Source organism: Perognathus longimembris, chromosome 23 (genome assembly GCF_023159225.1).
Source record: "Perognathus longimembris pacificus isolate PPM17 chromosome 23, ASM2315922v1, whole genome shotgun sequence".
NCBI lineage: Eukaryota > Metazoa > Chordata > Mammalia > Rodentia > Heteromyidae > Perognathus > Perognathus longimembris.
Window position 1 is genome coordinate 13,166,449 of NC_063183.1, and position 21,367 is coordinate 13,187,815.

General features: G+C 43.4%; 1 protein-coding gene across 9 annotated transcripts in view; it reads right to left on the bottom strand.

Moving 5' to 3' along the window:
* Rbfox1 (RNA binding fox-1 homolog 1) overlaps positions 1 to 21,367 on the bottom strand; it is a 929,373-nt gene that overhangs the window by 20,996 nt on the left and 887,010 nt on the right. For 5 of the 9 annotated variants that reach the window (XM_048332274.1, XM_048332270.1, XM_048332273.1 and 2 more), the window contains 2 exons: positions 10,523 to 10,565; positions 5,965 to 6,029 (listed from right to left, as the gene is read on the bottom strand). In XM_048332274.1, coding sequence (XP_048188231.1) covers positions 5,965 to 6,029; positions 10,523 to 10,565 — 108 coding nt within the window. Of the gene's footprint in view, positions 1 to 5,964; positions 6,030 to 10,522; positions 10,566 to 16,139; positions 16,180 to 21,367 lie in introns of all 9 variants that reach the window. The other 4 variants (XM_048332271.1, XM_048332269.1, XM_048332272.1 and 1 more) reach the window with 2 other exon arrangements.

Consider the following 21,367-nt stretch of genomic DNA (forward strand, 5'->3'; position numbering starts at 1 on the left):
GTTTTACCCGGACTGGCCTCTGACTTTGATTTCTCCTGATCTCAATTTGAATAGCTAGGATGACAGGCACATCTGTGTATATGTTTGTATTATTTAAAAACTGGAGTCTAAATAAAGACCTGGATATACTCCTTTAGGCACTGGAGTAGAGGAGGCTATGAAAAGAGACACTAGTGACTTGTTTCTTCTACATTCCTATTACCAGGCGATAAAACACCTTTTTAAAAAACATTGTTAAAACATAAGCACTCATCAGAATGAGTATAAAAACATAACAGAAAACTAAAAGAACTGAAGCAAGGCACGGACCAACAGATTCTGAGAATGTCTCCTCTCAGGTTTCAACTCCATTGTCTTTAACTGTAAATTCAGATGAGCATTTTCCTGACCTGGTCCTTTCATCACTGTATACATGCAGAGCTATTTGTTTTTGGCAGCCTGGAGGGAGGAAGATAAAGCCTGTTTGCTTCCGGGAAATGGAAGCTGGCTGCCATAGTAAGTAATCCATGTTCTACTTCTGACTTTTCAAACCAGGAAACACACTATCAAAGGTTGTCATTGGGTCTTCAACTGGCCTGGGGAGATGTTGCTTTAAATGAAGCACTTACAGAAAACCATGAGATATGTCCTGAAAGCATCACGGAGCGCAGGTGTAAGGAATGGGTGCCAGCTCTTACCAGATGTGGCTCTGAAGAGAAGATTGGGGAATGGAATGTTCCTCCTCTCCCTGCCCTCCACTACCCAGCTTTGTGATTTCTGCTTTAAACTTCTAATATTCTACCACAATGTAAAAAAAAAGGAGGGGGGAGGGGATGTAAAAATCATGAAGTCCATAAGTATAACAATTTAGCCTTTCTACAAGACAAAATAAAATGAGGCATTTAGGTGGTAAAAATAAGTTCTCCATTCAGAATGCTCAGATATTTAGAACCTCTGATAAGGAGTCTGAATAGAAGGGCACCTCATTTTAAGAGCAATTGTTTGCCTGTCTCTTTTAACAACAGGATTTCTGTATTACTTAATCTGAGTTAAGAAAAGAAGGGGAAATAAAGCTCCTAAAATAGATAGTGAATAACTCACAATAATGGGAATCAATTCTAAGCTCTTTACTTTTTCAGTTCATATCTATCTAAGGTTGTACATAGGATCCACTGAGTGCCACTTCTTATCGATTAGATTACAATGAAAGATTGTGAAAGGCCAAAGAGATATTATTTTTCTCCTTCCTTCCTTGCTTGCTTCCTTCCTTCTTTCCCTCACTCCCTACTTCCTCTTCCTTGTTTCCCCTCTGTTCATTCTTTTTCTCCCTCCATCTTTTTCTCACATCCTAATTACCTTCTTCTGTCCCTTCCTCACTTTTATTCACACATTAACTTATGCACCTATTTATCATTTATCTGTATCCACTATCTGTGTCAAGCTACATATTTATATACACGGGTCTATCAGTCCATGTCAATTTAAGTATGAGTAGCTCCTCCAAAGACATAGCTACTTATATCTATTGAGTTTTAAGGAAAGATTTCTAATCTATTTGTCTCTGAAATAGATTCTGTTATCGATAGGCTATGGGCATCCAATTTAAATGATGCTCAGCGGTATGTACTACATGACCAACTGAACTTGACTAGTCTACTAGTATTAAGATTTACCCTTGTGAGGCACAGAAGAATGTGTGTGTGTGTGTGTGTGTGTGTGTGTGTGTGTGTGTGTCTGTCTGTAGAGAGTAAAAATATTGCTATTATGTATTTGGGTTTCTGTTGAGATACATAGAATTTCCAAAAGTCTACCATATGTGTCACACAAAGTAATTTCCCATGTTCTTTCTAACAATATTTTGACATTGAAACTTCAAAGTCTGGGGGGGGGGGGAGGAAAAGAGGAATAAAATAAAAAGAAGATCCCGTGGCTTGCAGTCTCTCAATCACTGGGTCTAAGGGCATGGATCCAGCCTGGCATTACATCCTCTGTAAACTTCCTGGTATTCACAGATCTTTAAAAGCAACACATGCTTTGCATGTAGGAAAGAAGGAAAGGGCCCTGGCAGCTCCAAAATACAGTGTTATCGTCCTGACACTTGTGAGTCAAACCTTCCACATTGCCTTCTTCTATAACTGCCTCCTTCCTGCCCTAAGTTAGAGCGAGAACTTCCATGCAGGACTATGAGGAATCGTTAGTTGTGGCAAGCAGGACAAGCATGAGCAGTATCTGTCTTTCTCGTGAGGCATTTTCCTGAAAGCCATGTACACGGCCTATGTCGTTCTCCAAAGACATGTGACTTCATTAATTAATTAATCCATCTTGAATTGAACCCAGCACTCTTCCCTTCCCCACCTCCCGGTTGGACTGCCAAGAAAAAAAATAATGCAACGAGGACCAATTCATAAATCCGCGGAAGAAACCATGAGCCAACGGATACAACGAAGCCTACCCCATGTTCCATACAAGCAAAGCCATTCACTGAGTTAATGTGATGGGCCTGTGGGGTCTTGAGCACATCAGACACTTCAGCAACACCGCGCAGCATGCAATGACCAGATGACCGTCCACCCCACTGCCATGCTCTGATTGGTTCTAGCTGGGGGTGGGGGTGCGGGAGGAAACAATCATTCTCCTTGTGCGAGTTTAGCTTTGCTTCAAAGTGAGATTACAAAAAAAAAAAAAAAAAGAACAGGCTAGGCTCCCATGCTTACCCAAATGTTTCCTAAATGCCAAGAAGAGATGTATTGCCTACCCCTCATTTGATTTGTCCAGGAAACTACAGAAATTACCTAGATCAGCTCAGTCTCTTTCGTGTGGGAAAAGCTCTGCCCATGCCAGATGGTCTTCATTCTGGAGGTCAACATTCCGAGATTCTCAGGGTACTCAGAGATCATCGCCATGTGATCATTTAACCAGAAAAGCGGATGAGCCGGGAGTTGCAGAATGCCCATTAAACACCTTCTGGGCAGTCCGGAGGTTACTGGAGTTCAATATTTTTCAAAGGTCCCTGAATCTTTAATTTGATGACGGCTTAAATTGTGCTGATTAAAGGTAAAAATGGTACCAACAGGGGAATCTCAAAACTTCTTTTGCTTTTCAAGATGTCTGAAGAGTGAATCTCCTGATTACAGGGAAAGTTGGGTGCAGGTTTTTTTTTTTTTCTTTTGATCAATTTGACAACCAGCGAATGTTTCCAAAACATCCTCAACACCTGCTGATTTTACTTCCTAGTTTATAGGGTTTTCTTTTTGTTGTTGTTGTTGTTATTGTTCAGAAGTGGAACTCTTTGTCTTCCTGTCTTCCAGAGAAAAGGAACTAAGAGTCTATAACTATTGTGACACTGTGGTAGTGTAAAAACAATTTATTATACAGCTGGCCCCAAGAGAGATTCTAGATGCCTTGATGCTTGGTATCCTGAATAGAGATTCTAAAGCTATTCTGATAATTTTCCATTTTCTCCCCCAAATGTGTGTCTTTATAAAAGGACCTTCCTTCTTTGCCTCTGTTTACTAGGAATAAAAAAGGAGGATACCATCATTGAGACACACACAATAAATCAAACCAGAAGTGTCATGTGAGAGATTGTTCTCTGGTGATTCACCTATTACTAGATTTACCTTGGTGAATAATTCCATAGATGACAAGTATCTTGCTTACAATAAAATTAAATAGGGCCAGTAATCAATTTCCACAGAAACCAAGGAGACCAAATATGTAAATGTCTCTAATGAACAACAAGAGCCCAATTACTTGGACAAGAATATAGTTAGTTGGTTTCTTCAACTGTAACCGTTATATACTAAACTGGGAATTACAGAGTTATGAAAGATTTACCAGTCCAAGGATGAGGATATTTTCAGTAGGATGTTGCCAATGGAAAAAAATCTTAATATTATTAATATTACAGAACTTATACATGTATTTTGCATATATAGCATTTCAAGCTGCAGAAAAATTTAACTGAAGTTTAGATGAATACAAGTGGGAATGGCTAATTTCTTAAGTAATTCTAGGGAGAACAGAACTGAAACCTTGCTTACTTTTTTTTTTTATTATTTTTAGATATCTAGAGAGGTCTTTTTGAGGAAGGCGATTTAAATTATATCTTTGTAATTAACCTTTTTTTCAACTTGGGGAAGATGCACTTAAACTGAGAAGCAAGATAAACATTCAAAGAAAATAAATCTGTTTTAGGTTCTTATAATGGTACAGCAGGCTAAAGTCACTATAATTATAATTACACACAGAGTGAGTGTTTGAGAATTTAGCATCTTAGAGGTATTTTCATGGAAATAATTAAGGGTTGCAGTTGAACCCCATTACATTTGATAACACGTGAATCCTCAGTGCATCGAAATTAATAGCAGCACGTCTTTTCATTTGTTGAAAGATCTTGAGTATTTCAAGATTGTCATCATTTTTTTAATTAGTCTTATTGACCTTCTGGAATTTTCAAAAACCCAGTAGCTACATGTGTTGAAGATAACAATGCACATGAAATATGTTGTACCAGGGCAAATGATTATTGGGCATTCACAGCTAGATCTTGATGGTGCTTTGGATTTTTCTTAAGGCTTGCTACAACCCCCTTGGCTGTTTATTATTATTAATAATAGGATAATAATAGTAATATCACCTGCATACAACCAGACAGCAGATCTCAACTGTATCTTGCCAAACGAGTCATTCCTTACAAATAGATGCATGGGGCTTTCCAAGGGCAAAGCTTCAAATGTGGGGATTTCTTTTGCTTTATCATATTGCAGACAGATTCTGTAGCTACAAGGAGCTAACAGCCCATCCTGTGAGAAATGGAATGAAACGGCTAAGAAAAGCACCCCACAGCAAACTGAGATGGGAACTCAATTACCCACAGACCAGGTGGGAGACCCAGGCTGCCAACAATTCTCATTCAAGAGTCAAGTCCATTGCCTGCCTGCTTACCTGTCTGACCAGCATGCCTCAGCCACACATGCAAATCGTCACCATTATTGTTTTATTCGCGAGACATATTTTTAAATTAAAGGAGTCATTACCAAAATAAGCATCCTCTATGACATTTTGAGCATGCAGAGCGTCTGAACATTCACATTTACATCCTCAGAAAACAAGAGCCAAGAAATCGCATTCAGTATGGAAACACACGCTTTGTTCTTTTCAAGGCACCTAACTCAAAAAAAAAAAAAAAATCAGCTATGACTTGCTGTTTTTAGGAACCAACTCATCTCTAACGCCTGGGAACTCGAGGCACCCACACACATTCGTTCTGATGTCTGCGTTTCTCAAGCATACGTCTCGGTGCCTCCCCATGGCCAGCCTTCACCAGGGGAAAGCGGTGCTTGGCAAATCAAAGTTCTGTTGGATTGGACCCTGGGGCATTGCTGAAAAGAACCAATCTCCTGAGGAGAGCCAGGTGCTCTCCGCATTCCTGTATTTTGAGTTGAGGAAGCAATGGAGGGAATGCTTGCCTGTGTATCAAATGGGAAAAGAAGGTTCTGGAATGGAAGCAAATCTGTCAGGCTTATCTTCTGTTTTTCTTCCCGGGAGTTAGGTGAAACCATGACTTTTATACGGTGGAAGACCATCAGAAGGTTAAACAGGGAGTGTTTTAAACAAGGAGTACATGAGTGAATGTGTGTGTGTGTGTTTGTGTGTGTGTACGCACACATGCAAGTACACAAGGCAATATGGTCACAGGAATAGAGAGATCTGAACAAGTAGCTATCAAGGGACATAAGGGCCCCTCTTCTTAGCTCACAGCAAGGAGTGTGAGGAGATTGGAATGAATGAGGCTTGAAGCATCCATCTGTTCTCATGACCTGAGCAGCCCTTCACAGTGGGACCTAGCTCTTCATTGGGGAGAGGGGTGGTCCTTCCTCCCCCAGTGGTCATGCATTTTTCAACAAGACTGGACACGAATCTCCTGTCCCACCGACTAAGTCCTTGCAAGTAGTTGTCCAATGCAGGAAGGAAGAGCCTTACCTGTCACTGTAGGCGGCCGCGGTGGCAGGGGTAGGCTGGGCGTAGCGGTATGCGGCGTAACCACCCTGGAATACAAGGAACATTGCAGTGAGGAATACAGAGGGGCTCATACCTAGGACGCCCAGAACCAACAGCACACCCCAACAGCAGTGACCCCAAGCAACTGATCTAAAGCTCAGGTGAAGGACAGCTTAGAATCAAAGAAGAATGAAACACAAAGCAGAGAGCCCATATGTTAAAGGTTAGCCCTGCCAGGCACAACCCAAAGAAGGAATCCAAAGACGCCCTCCAAGGAAACCGTACCCAAGTGTTAATAGCGATCATCTGGAGATGGGAGACGTATGGGTCATTGGAGGGGAGTCCTTTAAAGACTGTTTATCATTTGCTGAACTTTCCAGATTTTCAAAAATGAATTATGCCTTACCATTATATATCTGACAGATATGAACCTCGGTGTTATTCAAATAATCCGTGATTCTTTCTTCATATAAGTCAAATCAATGATCCCATACTTATTTCTAAAAATCAAACTCTTTGGTTAGAAGCTTGCTATGAAGTCCTTGCCTGTGTAGTCATTTTCACCGCAAATGCATTTGGGGAAGATTTCTGTTAGCTTTCTAAACATTACATAATTATTTAAAATATTATTTTTTTTAAAAAGTGAAGGGTGGACCTTTGTTAAACAATTCTGTCTTCTTGGTTAGAAATACCACACTGCTATCTGTCACCTTCAGATGTGGGATGAAGTGTGAGGAAGCATGATAAAGTCTTCTAATTTGTAAATAAAATCATTAAGAGGGGGAAAATTTTTTCTGAAAAGAGAAATAATTAACATTTAGTTGTTATGTACCAGTAATTGCAATTGTTCAATTTAGCAAAGAGGACGAGCAAGTGGGCAGACTCAAAAGAAAATTGCGTGCAGTGGAGCAGTGATGATCAAACTGTGAAAATAACAGAGCTTGCTGCTCAACAGACCAAGGCGATATGTCAGCCGCTGTCCAATGATCTCTGCACAATTAACAAACAGACTCCAGCTTCCACCGATAATGCAGGGACTCTTCTTAGGGAGTTCTAATTAGAATATGTGGTCCATAAGCCTCTGAGGAGAAAGATTCTCACCCTCAGCAGGAAGGAGAAACTCAGGATAGATTGGTGTGTCAGAGGGCATCTCACAGTAAAAGGAGGGCAAGTGTTGTTTGATTGGGTTTTATGGAAGGGGGGAGCTAAGTAGTAGGAGAATAATTATGTAGAGTGGGAAACTGTAAAAAAGAAAAAAAAAGCATCTTTTGAAATATGGGTAAACTGATCCCAATTTTTGCTTTCTACACCTGAGCTGGCTGTCCTAGCAAATGGAATCTGTTATTTATTATGTGCACAGTGGTTTGGGAAGCTGAGTTGTGTTCTGAGGATCAGCTTTGTTGAAGATACATCTAAGACATCCTGACAACTGAGCACCAATAATTTGGAGCCAGTATCTTTTCATGAAAGTCTTACTTAAAGAAAAACAAAACAAAACAAAAAGTTTTAAGAAATAGAATTTTTTTTTAAAAAAGGTCTCAGCCACCTGGTGTTCCAATTACCATGTTCTCCAGTTAAGAGTAAGAGAAAAACTCATTAAATGTGCCAGAAAGTCACAAAGGCACAGGAGTTGTCATACCAGCCCTGAGCTCAAGATGTAGAATGAGGGGCTGCAGAGAAATTAGGTCGCTGGATTTCTGGAGCCATTCTTTTCATCCGCTTGTCCACCGACTTGGCTTTTATGACACATCAGAAGGGAACAGGTGTGCAAAGATGTATATTAAACTTAATGAGGTAGGAAGGGGTTGGAACTGCCTAGCTGATCATCGAGAGACATTAGCAGCAGTGTTGGAGGAAAAGTGTGTCTGCGTGTTTTCTGTCTCCCAAAACATCAAGATAGTATTTGCATAGGCACCATATAAATTGTCACTCAGTGGTTGAGAGTTTGGTCCCGGCAACCGTTTCTAGCAACGTTTCTCATTGGCAAACCCCGCTTGGCTTGAGAAGGTGCTTCCTATTGTAGAGATTTTTCCTATGGCCTGGGTGGGTAGAAGGGAAGTCAGTGAGTATTTCTATATAAAGACAAACACAGGTGTTCAATGCTCCCATGTGTGCCTTTGTTATCTGGGAATCTGTTAACGAGCTTTCTTGACTCAAGAGTCAATACTCTATTTCGCTACTCTCTCCTGCATCACTAGGGAGATTTTTGGACCTTGATCTGCCTTTTATCTCCACCCAGGAGACAAGCAAGTTCTGGATATGGCTGCTCACATCAGTAGCCAGTTGTCTTCCCTGTTTACTGGACACTTGCAATGTCCCTTCTCTTGTTCACTGAAAACTTAAATCTGTTTGACTTAAAGGCACATAGCCCTGGGAGGCTGCAGGAATGGACAGTGCAAGCCCTAGGACTTCCTGACCATGAGACAACTCGACCGGAGGAAGATTAGGTGGTTTCAGAACCCCTGCCTCTCAATAGCACTCTCTCTTCCTTGCTATTTTCCTTCTGCGTGTAAATTCGTATTAAGGGAGCCAAAAGAGTTGTGCATCAGCCTCGTGTATGTGTGCATGCACCGTAAAATGATCAAAAAAGAAAAAAAAAGAATTGCTTTAATTTGCCTTTCTATCAGGTGATTGTGATCGATTTTATTGTTCCATATTGCAGCTGGTGTCTGCGTGGTAGTGTCTGACAAAGGAGATCTCGCTTCTCCTTGGGGTCCCCAGCCCGTTCCTCCTGAACCTAGTGTCCTTCTAGGATATTTTGATTAAACAACAACAACAAATAAGTGTGTTGTTGACATGTAGAATTTCCCCCTCCACCCATCCCCAACCAATGAAACCTCCTCCTTTGTTTCCATTTGGGGCAACAAATGATAAAAAAAAAAAAAAGTGACTTTAGATAAAAAGATCTATTACATAGTCCGTGTGGCTCTCTCCTTCTATCAACAAATAGGGGCTTCCAAGAAACCCACTTACACAGATTGACAGGGGTTTCTTTTGTTCCTGAAGCCTGTGGGATACAAACTTCAGTAGATAGGTACCGGCTGAAGACCACAAATGGTGCTTTGAGAAGACATGGTTAAAAACACAAAATTCTGGGATGCTCATGGCAGCAGGAAACGCAAAGGTCCCACGGCCAGTGAAACCAAAGGATTCACGCTGTTCTGTCTCCCTATCTGTGATGGACATTTCAGAATGATCTCTAAGGCCTCTTGAAGTAGCTTGGTTGATAGGATGTACAGTGTTAACCTTGAAAAAAAATAACTTTAGGGGAAAAGATGTGCTGAGAGCTGAGCAGTGAGCTGGAGAAGGAGAGGGGAAGGCTCGGTGGGGAGTGAGGAGGTGGCGTGTGAGGGAACCATGGGCCCAGTCACGGGCGGTGGCTTCGTCCCCTCCTAAGCGCTTGCATATGGTATGTAGGTGATTCACTGTTTATTTCCTATGGTACTATTATTGACAAGAACATTTTTGCAAACCAACTCTGAAACATAAGTCCCAACTCCCTAGTTGACTGTCTTTATGCATTCTGTACCTTTGGAAGTGTGACATCTGATTTTCTTGAAATGTGACCGTCTACCTTGGTCTTGGGGATTTTAACTAGTTTGCGCCGGCACTTGGAGGTCCCAGGACCTCTGTTATATTCACAAGTGTTTAAAAATCAAAATTATATCAGTTCTCATGGTAAAAGAATGATTTGTCTATTGACTACATAAACGGGAATGTTTGGTGGTTTGGCGACTCCTGTAATAAAATTCTTACTAAACATCTTGAGTTTTATATCCATTTTCCTGTATTTATTTCAGGCAGGAACTTGCTCTGTATCCCAAGCTGGTCTTCAACTCCCAATCCTTCTGCCTCCGCCTCCTGAGTGCTGGGGTAACTGCTAGTCAGTACCATGTCTGCCTCTCAGATTCACCTTTCATTTTACTTGACAATTTTATGCTTGTTATAAACCAAATCTCGAGAGCCTTAGCCAGCGATAGATGTATTGACTATTATTTTTCTTCCTACAAATCTACTCATTTGGGGTTGCTTTATCAGTGGGAAATAGATACCAGTGGTTTAGCAGTTGTTATCACCTAACAGTTCTGACTGACTCCAATGAAACCAGAGGGTTTCAATGTTGGATGGTAAGAGGTGTTTAGATCCAATGAACTCCTAGGACCTGTTTTTTGTTGTTGTTTTTTTTAATTACCCAGGTAGTTGGTTAATCTCATTGCTGCATTTCCATTGCTAGAATTCAGATACAAGAACTGAAAAGCCAGGCTCAACCTCCACTGGGATAAACTCATAATGGAGACAGTCTTGAACTGGGAATGCTCCCAGCTCCCCAGGGATGTGTCAGAAGGGGTGTCTCTCTCATCTCGAAGAATTCACATTAAAACTGGAAAATTCAGTCAAGTTCTCCCTCTTCCTATGTTAGAGAATACCGCCCCCCGCCACCACCACTGCCAAGAACCATTTTGTTAGTAAGAACTTCACAGCAAACCCACACACAAGGCGATGAGTGTTTTCTTTTCCCCCAACAGTCAGGATTTCATACCTGCAGTAATTTATTACCATACACAGGCTCTTGATACACTACTCTATAAGGAAACAGAAATGTAATGGTTTCAATGCAAAAAAATGAAATTACTAAAAGAAAAAATGCATACGTCAGACAGAAATCCCAGAGCAATTCATTTACAAGTTTGCTTTTCTGAGTTCATGGAGACTTGTTGAGATTGGACTCACTAAACCTAAACCAAGAGAGGACCAGGTGACCTCCAGCTCTTGGGGTGCTCAAACCCCATGCACTGAGGTGACAAGGCAGAGAACAGGGATCCAACTGCATGACTTGTGGTTGAGATCTAAAACTGTATCTATTTTTTATTTTTAATTATTTTTTGCTGGCCCTGAAGGTTTGAACTCAGGGCCTGAGCTTTTTTCTTTCTTTCTTTTTTGATCTACCACTTAAGCCACAGCTCTACTTCTGGCATTTTGGTGTTTCATTGGAGATAGGAGTCTCATAGACTTTCCTGCCCAGGCTGGCTTTGAACCACAACTCTCCGATCTCAGTTTTCTGAATAGTTAGGATTGCAGGTGTCAGCCAACGGTGCCTAGCCTGTCTTTTATTTTTAAAGAAGGCAAAAGGATAATGCCATGGCTTCTCATACCAGTAATCCAAGGGCACTACCGCAAATGTGTGTTTACCCCAGGGCTGGGGTTCTCCGGCACACCCGAGGAGTGGTGATGGTGCTGATGGTTTAGGCTGCTAGGACAACTGTGGGGCAGCAACCAGAGCTGCATGGTGCCCTCATCTCTGCAGTTCAACTCCCAGCACAGGGCCATGCAGTTCACAAGTCCAGGGCCACAGGGGTGCACTGGGAATGACTTTTAACAGACTGATTTGTGTGTGCGTTTGTGTGAGAGAGAAAGTGTGTGTGTGAGTGTTTACATTACTCTCAAACGGACACAATCTCCTCAGAACCCTTAGCTGACACACGCCGGGTGTGTAAGTGAGCACTCACGGGCAGTCTTTTCAAGGCAAGAGCCATGAAGAGAAATCCTCTGACCTCACAGCAGACTTTAAGGCAGTGGGACATTTTTAAGGGAGTTAGGGACTTTCCTTTCTCCTTCTTAATTTAATTTTGGGGGTTGGCAGTGCTGGGCCTCAGGCTTGCTAGGCAGGTGATCTCTCCCTCTCCCCCTCCCAATCTTTCTCTCTCATGACACCCCCTCCCACCCCCAGGAAGGGATGTCTGTATAATTATTTTTCTTATATAATTGGTCTTTTCTTTTCAGCGAATATGCAGCCTCATGGAGGATGGCTATCCAAAGTCTTGTTTCTCTCTAAGTATCCCTGTCTGTTTCCCTCCCCAACCCCTGCTCCCCATCCCACATCCCCTCCATAGCTCTCATCATGTATGGCGGCGTGGTTCCTGTACCACACTACGCTCTCCATGTTCTCTGATCTCAAACCTCCTCCTTTCCGTTCTGCCACTGATAGAATTTCTCAGATTTTTTTTTTTTTTAAATCTGTGTGCAGTGCTCGGGTGTTGAACTCTGTCACCAGATCAGGTGAGATCCAGTTTCAGTGCCAGAGAGGATTTCTGGACAAATTATCTTATTTCCTCCCTGAAAAAAAGTATTTCCTCTTCTGAAATAAAGAAAAATAAAGAACATGAAGGTAATGAGTGTTCCCTTACCCCTGGGCCGTGGTGAGATGAGGTGATACGTACGGAATGATTAGCATCTTGTCTCATATAGATACTGTCTACTGTTCTTCCTCTTCTCTCTCTCCCTATTTTACTTCTTCTTCCTCCTTTTCCTTCTCCTTCCTAGACTGGCATTCTACCACTGAGCCACACTTCCAGCCCTGCTTTTCATTGGATATTTTGGAGATGGAATCTAGCAAACATTTTTTTAGGGAGGGAAGGAAGTTGCTGGGCTGGTTTTGAACCATGATATTCTGGATCTCAGCTTCCTGAGTAGCTGGGATTACAGGTGTCAGCCATTGGCTTTGTTATTATTTAACGTGGCACACTCCATAGTTGAAATGAATTTCTTGAAGTGTGCACCATTAAGCAGGGGGAGTCTTGTTACAACATTTGGCAGGCTAGTTATACAAATTAATTCTTCTCTTTTGGAAATCATTTACTTTTTAAATGCTCCCCCTTTGAAGGTGTGGTGTGTTATGCCCTCAGGTATATACAGGCAATGACCTCACCAATCTCCTTCCTGACTCAGAAATCCCACCGCCCCTCTGATGAGTGGCCCTCCACACAGCCTGAGCATCTTCGCTGTACCCAGAGGCAGGGGGTTGCCGTGGGGCTCAGCTGCTAAGGAGATTGGATGCTTTTTCTTTGCCCTGTTTTGTTTTTGTTTTTTAAACCTTAGCTTGTGGTTCAGCATCTCCTGACAAGGCTACCCCCTCTGGCAACTTCAGGCCATCTATGATCATCTCCTCCTCTCCCCTCAATCCTCTCCTCTCTAAGAAGGAGGTCCTTCTCAGTGGAGGCTGTGGCTTGCCTGTTGTAGGGATACTGCAGGGTTTTCAAGCTCTGTGTACTCCAGCAGGACTACGAAATGCCTGGGGCATCCAACACATCAGCCGGTAGGGTAGAAAGGCAACGGGAGAACAAAGGCAAAAACAAGCGCACGAGTGGGGTCTGCAGGAGTGGGCAGCCACTCTGCAGGGTGAGCCACAATGTCTGGGCTCTGATGTATTGCGGGGTGAGAAGGATTTAAGCAGGACAGATGTGAGTCAGCTCCACAGCCTTGCGGACAAGGAGCCATTATAGAAACTTTTCCATATAATAATAATTGAAAGGAAATCAGAGGCTTCAACCCTTGAGAGGTGACTCATTCAGTGAGCATAGGTCAGCCCTCATAATTGCCCCAAACCCACTTCTTGTACTGTGTTGCATTAGCCCAAACTTCTTTTAAGCAAAAAAGAAACCACCCCACCCCCCTAAAATTTTGCAGGAATCTCTTTGTTCATCATCTCTTTAGAAATCGGAGCCCTGCAGACACTGACACTCATAGCAGTGTGAATAGTCACTTAAATGTATACATTAAAGGTTAGGATATATTTCTAGTGAGGATGAGCCTTGTGGTGTAAATTCTAGAGTGCAGAAAGCTATATCAATTTCTTTCCCGTACTTGAACTTAAGAGTACCTGTTCGGCTGCTAAGCTGGATGGTCCAATAGTCCTATTCACCTCTCTCTCTCTCTCTCTCTCTCTCTCTCTCTCTCTCTCTCTCTCTCCTCTCTCTCCCTCTCTCTTTATCAGCAACTTGCCAGAGCAAAATATTCAAGATCCTTGGGACAGAACCTTGTGTTGAGTGGGCTAAGCTTAAAAGTCCTGCTGAAGCAAATTGTTCTGTCTCTTCATTGTATTATTTTGAGTCTGCCCCCTCCCCCCAAAAACGTTTTTCTTTCCTTCCCTTTATGCTATGAGGAGTGGGAAAATGAGGTAAAAGTATTTGGGCTGGTACGGGTGGCTGGACAATGAAGGAATTATTTGCCAACCAGAGTAACAGGAAATGTAAGACTGTCACTTCCTGTAAGACCTAGTAGGATACTTTTTAAGCAAGTCTAATGAATTTGTGGAAGGCATGGAGTCCTAAGGCACTCATTGCATACGAGAATGTCCCTGAGGACTTATTATTATTAAATTATTATTATTATTTTTTTTGGCCAGTCCTGGGCCTTGGACTCAGGGCCTGAGCACCGTCCCTGGCTTCTTCCCGCTCAAGGCTAGCACTCTGCCACCTGAGCCACAGCGCCCCTTCTGGCCGTTTTCCATATATGTGGTGCTGGGGAATCGAACGGAGAGCTTCATGTGTAGGAGGCAAGCACTCTTGCCACTAGGCCATATTCCCAGCCCTATTAAATTATTTTTTAATGTTGATGGAGTTTGGTGTCATTGTAGTTGGTCTTGTGGTGGTGGTTGTTTGTAAATTTCTCCATCCCTCATCTATATACACCTGTCTAAAATATAACAATACTAAAAAAAAGTGACAATAATAAAGCCCTAAATCCAGTCAGGCTAGCTATGGTCCTAGCATGTTAATTGGCTTAGTCCACCTTAGGCTCCTTGCACACTGCAAGTGTGGTGAGATGTTTGGTTCCTCAGAAACCCGAGGACAAGTGCAAGCTCTTACATCCCTTGGCAAGTTTCTATTTCCAATGGCTTGAATAAATCCTGCACCCTGGAATTCATGGCGCTACATTCCTCTTGGCGAGAAATACCATGTGATCTTGAATGTGTGAATTGAGGGCACTCTTCCTTGTTTTCATTTAACAATGGCCTGAACTGAAAGTGGAAGGAGACATGAAAAGGAACCACTTATGTTATACAAAAAGGGGGTAAATTTGTTGTTCATGACATAAAGAACATGTAGCTTACTCATTTGTATCATAAGAACAGTAAAAAATTAAAAAAAAAACAACACCCTGACCTAACTAGCAAATGATGGTAATAAATATACTGTGCCCAACAATAATAGAACTCAACAAAGCCCACCACTGAGAGAGATTCATGCTCAGTCTCCAAACTGACCTGATTGGACATTGGTCTTCTAGTCTATAAAACAACAGATTTGATCCCCTGGACTTATTTAGGCCATTCGTAATAGAAAAGAAAATTCAGGGGTGCAGAAGGCTTCCTTTCCTCTACTGCCTACTTATCTTCCACTGTGATTGTGGCTGTGACTGTGCCACACCCACATTCACAGCATCAAGGGATGTTCGTATGGCCAGACTTCTCTTTCTGCTCTAGTGTGGATCCTGGTGTGTTTGGCTACTTGAGGGGGCTTGTCTATGGTGAGGTAGGAAGTGGCTACACTTACACAAAGGTAGGGGGGTTTCAATTACCTCCCAGTGACGTGCTACATCCTGCTCTTTTCTAATGCACAGGTAACCAATTATTTTTGCACTGCTGAAGAAGATCAAACCCATCTTACACTTTCTGCACAAGCAGTCTACCACGGAGCTATATCCCAGGCCCAGTAAACAATTCTAACTCAGATAACTGGGTAAATAAAACTACCGTCAGGTTAAAGAAGATGAGAGCTTGGCACCAAAGCTCACATCTATTTTGGTAAAGGAGTTAGGAGGAGACATTTCTTCCTATAAAATCATCCATGGAGAGAGAGAGAGAGAGAGACAGAGAGAGAGAGAGAGAATGAGAATATGCAAATGAATATGACTCTTCCTAAGGCTGTTGTGATAAATAAGTCATTATGTTTATGAGGAAAAGCATGAAAGTATCAGCCATGAAAATACCCTTCGCGTTCTGCAGCTGGTAATTGCAACTGGTACCCTAACTAGAACCCTAAATAATGGTACCCGAAAAAAACACTCAGACCATATTGACAACTTGAGAGACCATTTCTTGGGAGGGGAGAGAAGCCACCATCTGCTGTGGGTACCCCTAATGGGGTCCTCAATCCCATGCAATCCGCGGGTGAGCTCATACGCTCACAGGCCCTTCTCTCTTGCAAGCCAGGCCAATGGACTGCTTCCTATTGACTTTGAAGAGGAACTCTGACTCTCCTGCCACCCCCACCCCCACCCAGCCCCACTCTTGACTGGAGAAATTCACAGCAAACTTGTAAAAAGAATGGCTCTGGGAGGAAAGGATGAGGACGGCATGCACGTTAATGAATACTTACATAAATGTCTGCACCATAAAATCCGTCCTGGTAAACAACACTGCAAAGATGCACACACAAAGAAAAACATCCATATTAGTGCATTTCCCCCATGCAGGCGCACTGACCCCTGCGCAGGCCAGGTTAGTCTGGTCACGATCTGAAACACAGGAGCTGTGGAACCGCGTTACACTGATTAAGGAGGTTGGAGACGATGAGAATCCATCAAACCAGGAAAATTAGACCGAGAGGGTTTGCTGTTGGCTCAGTCCAAACCAGTTTGTTTGTTTCCTGTTTTCTTTTTGCAGGGCACCATACTCTTGGGGGGGAAATGGGAAGCAGGGGTAGAGAAATGTGTAACTTTGAAATGCAAAGAGTAGTGAGGCATATTTTCAGGGGCCTGAGACAGACACACTGAGTTATCTGGAAAGATCAACACTTTGCAGCCAAGCCACTGAGCTTCCGGCAAAACACCAAAACATGAGTTTTAAAAGAAGATCAGAAGGGGAGAGATGGGCGGTTTAGCATTTTTCAATATGGTTTAGAGATAACCTGAAGGCGGTGGGACATTTTTTTTCTGTTTTGTTCCATGCCTTAGCAGGATGTCTGGTATTTCTGTGAACCACTTTTATGGTAAATAGGAGAATATCCCTAGGCCTAAACCCATGAGCATGAGATCCATGCATAGATAATATTATGTATGTACCTGCCACATCCCTGTATGTGCAAATGCACATGTACAGAAATGCATATATGTGTGTCACTTGTCTATATCATATCCTTGGGTGTGAACGCATAGAAGTATTGTGTGCTTGCAGGTACATGTATGTGCATGTGTACATGTGCATGTGTATTCAAACAAGCAATACTTAGGATGAGCAAACCCCCACACATTGTCATGTGGAAAAACGCAAGCTCAGGACAGCTCTCTGAGCACTGCTCATATAGTCCTTTCAAGAAAGAAGGAATGGGGTGAGGGCAAGGGAGTGATTCCGGACTCTCCATGTTTCCTGGAACATCTTGAGTGAAACAGCCAGGCAAGCACAGTCCTAGCCATTCTGGGAAACATGTGAATTTCCTCTTAAGCATCAAAAAAATGAATCTTGCAGAGGTTTTCCCAAGGGTATACAGCTCCGAAGGTTTTTTGTGGATTCCCGCCACCCCCCCCCCCACAACACTTCTATCTCCAGATGAGTGTTTTCCAAAAGGATAGGAGTTGTCGCTATCAACCTTGCCTACCATCTGCCCTTGAGATGTGGAGGTGATTTGTAATTCTGACAAAAGACCAATGAGCCCCACTATAGAATGAAATCAAGTCCTCACAGAACCACAACTTGAATGCCAAAGGATTTCAGTAGTGGGCAACGTCTGCAGGTATTAAGCCAAGTGTATTAAGCCAAGGACAGCTACTTTAGTGTGTGTGCGTGTGTGTGCACACACACAGTCAAGCAACACTAGTTTGTTGGAGAACACGATAGTGAGCTTCTCAAAGCTTTTTGGAGTTGATTGACTCAACCCCAAGTACCATTCTCCTTAAAGAGTGGCAGGGATTCCCCACGCTAAGGAGGTTGGGCGGCAGAGCTTTAGCTGTTGTTCCCATTTTGATCCGGGAGGGCTACAGTTCAGAAGAGCACTTGTCAAGCAGCCTAAGCCCCTAATCTGGGAGATGCCGAGGTGAGCCACATCCGGAGCTGTGCTTTGAATTCTCTTTGAACATTGGTAACATAAAAAGAGCATGCCCGGTGGGGGTCAGGAGGCAGGGCAGCGTCTCCCGACAGGACTTGGCACAGGTCCAGCACTGCAGATGAGCAGCAAATATTTAGTGTGGACCCTGACCTCCAGAATAGATTGTGCAGCCACCGCCAAGACAGCTTTGTCCCTTGCTCTTGTACACCGCTCTGCCTTTGGGCAGGCTAGCCCTGTGCAATGCATGCATTTCTCTCCCGGCATCTGCATCCACCAGGAGGTAGACAGAGCCTCGTTCAAGGGCCAAGGGTGGTGGGGAAGAGCTGGGAACTTAGGTTAGGTTCAGCCTCCCTGGTCAATAGCACTATGCCCAGGATGGATGACTCAGGGCAGACAGCTAAGCTTCTGGAGGCTATGGAAATGGGTGATATGGGCCTTGCCTGCCTGCAGGCCTACATGTGGGCCTGTGTTTGGGACTCAGTGAGGTGATGCTTACAGGGTGTTAAGTGGTACACTCAGCATGGTGGTATGCCTGCCACCATGTCAGGGGCCCAATGCTCGCCGGAAGCTAGTTGTTCCTCCCACCTTTGAGCACCAACATCTAATTTCTAGACTCTTTCCGGGACTGCTCATCCCAGGCCACCACACATGAACCATTTGTGTACATGCATTGCGGAGCCATGGAAGTTGTACCTGATGGGTTTCTCAACACTGTTAACGCATGTGAAGACCCAACCCCTTACTTGGTACCTCTGAGAGGTGCTCTCTGTGGAGTGGAAGGTTCCTTTATTTTAAAAGGGGAAAGCCAGGTTGTCACTTGGGTGCCTTTCTAATGGGCACAGAGCAGGGACCAGAGGCAGAGCTAGGTCTCTTAGCATGACTGAGGCTGAGGTCACAAGTACTGTGGCCAGTTGCTCTGTCTCCACATAAAAAATATTGGTATCATTGGAGAAAAATCAAGACACCTTGGCATTTGCCTTCAAGGAGTTTTCTATCAGTGGGAAAACTGAGTGGCCAAGGTTTGCCCTCCAGTGTGGGCCACAGGGGAAAATATATCCAGATCTCTGAGAGCCCGTGTTCACCAGATCATCTCGAGCCAGAGAGAAAGGTTAACATCTTCTTTCTGATGAGCTCAAACAACTCCATTTGACTGGGATCACTGGGTGGTTGAAAGGCATGTGCTTGACCTGCCCCGCCCCCTCCCCCATCAATACACCAGGGCTCGGCAGCTAGCTCCTCCCTCTCCTACTGGCCTCCCCCTCTAGGGTTTCTTTGTAGGAGTGGGCATGCAGCCAGCAGCCATGCACATAAAAGTAGGATGAAATGGTGAGCTTTGCCACAGCAGGGAGTGATAGAGGTGCCTGGAATGAGCAAAGGAAGCAAGTAGGCAGAGGGCCAGACATAGGGAAGAGGAAGGCTGAGTGAGCCCACAAAGGCAGCTAGCACTGGGAACAGAGGAAGGAAGAACACTGTAGGCAAAAGGAACAGCTGGTGTACGGCCCTGTGTTTGGGAGAGAGGGCCTGGAGCACAGGCATCCTTACTAGCTTTAGGATTATTTAAAAGCCCACCAGAAGGCACTGGCTTAGGAGAAATCAAGGATCCTAACTGCTATCAGAAAAATGGACTGTTTGCTTGTACCAAGAACAGCCTAGGTCTGTGTTGGGGAGGAGGGAGGGAGGGAGGGAGGGGTGAGCAATCTATTTGCATGGTGGCCATGGGAAACCTGAGGCATATCTGGTCATGTTCACTGGCAGCTGATTTTTCTGATATGCAGGGTGGTCAACGCTGGTGATTAAGTTTCTCATCCCACCAGGCAGAGTTGTACGGGCTAGCCCTACTTGAAGACAGATGGCCGTGGGGCCTTCTCTGTCTCAGCACTCTGGTCCCCATCCTGTCCAGTCCTTAGAACACCCCCACTGTGGGCAGTGCTCTCCTCATCTCTCTAGACATGAGCAAGCAGAAAACAAGTGGGCCGGCACTGACTTTGCTGGAACCTGAGCTCTACACAGCTCTAAAGTGTAGTAACTACCTGACAGGTAGCACAGGTACCTGTGCACATGTGAACACAAATCACAGTCACCGAGATGACTGATTTCCTAAAACACAGATGGCCAGGCCCCTTATCCATCCCAGAGCCTCTAACTCAATGGTCCCGGCTGGAGAGGATCTCTTAAGAATTTACATTTCTAGCAATTAAGAGGTAATGTTGATGCCACTGGCTCCAGAACTGAGAGAATCACGGCTTACAGGACACCAGGCCCTCCAGTGCTACTGACTTAATCACTAGAGAAGGAAGAATACAGGTAGGGTCCCATTGTCATGCAGGAGATGGCCTGTCCAGCCATGCAGAGATAATTGTATGGCTTGTCAATCACGCAGGGGACTGCAGTAGCTTCTGCGAATGCACATCTCATTTTCTTAGAGATGTCGTAGCAGGAGTTAACTATTTGGATGGATGCAAGCAAATTAGTTTACTTTAAAAAAAAGAAGTATGGAGAGAGGGAGGATGCTCCAAAGTCTGCAGTCTGTTTGTGTCATATAATCTGTAACACACACACACACACACACACACACACACACGACTATTTAGTACTTTCTACCTCGCATGCCCCTTCTAACTGGAAAATAAATTAAAGTTTTGAATATGTTCAAATATAGCTGTTTGAAATAGCTATCGGACGGCTCTGTGAACTGCTATTTGTGCAGAATTGTTTATATGTATGTTTATGTTCAAGCATTTTCCTAGGCAGGGTGGAAATATATATATTTTTAGCTAAGTTATGAAAGGTATCCGAGGAAGTCCCATTTTCTTACCCTAAAAGGCTCGTGAATGCCTGATTTATGGTGTCTATGTAGAAAGGCATCTAATCAAGAGGGTTTGGGAGCTGTGTGTTAAAACTGAATAAGACATTTCAGTAAGAAATCAAGTTCTAAAAATAATGTCTCCTCCGAATAACTAGACAATCAGGGGAAGTATTCTGAAAATGGATCATCATGTCTTTAGTACTAAATTATATTAAGTGTAAAAGTTACACTCCACAGTGTAACTTAAAAGCGTAAGAGCATTAGATACCACAGGTTGAGGATTACGTATTTAAGAAATAATATCAGAAAGAATGATTTGCAAGCAGGAAGTTATCTTTGCCCAGTCTGCAGACTTGGGCCAGGGGTTCATGGTGGCACATCTGAAAATACACTTGGAAGATGTGGTTGGGGTGAGGTCTCATTGATACACTGCCCAGACTGAATAAATTTCTTAAGCTGAGCACTGGTGGCTCAGGCCTATAAGCCAAGCTACTCAGAAAGTAGAGATCTCAGGATTAAAGTTCAAAGCTAGCCTGAGCAGACAAATCAAGAGACTCTTATCTCCACCTAACCAGCAAAAAATATGGATGTGAATCTGTGGGTCATCTTCTGGAGTGTCAGTCTTCAGTGAAAAAGCCAAGGGAGAGCTCAAAGATCTGAGTTCAAGGCCCAGTATTGGCAAGTGCACACACACACACACACACACGATACTCTGTTATAGTTGTTATACTCAAAGACACAGTATCTCCTTCAAATA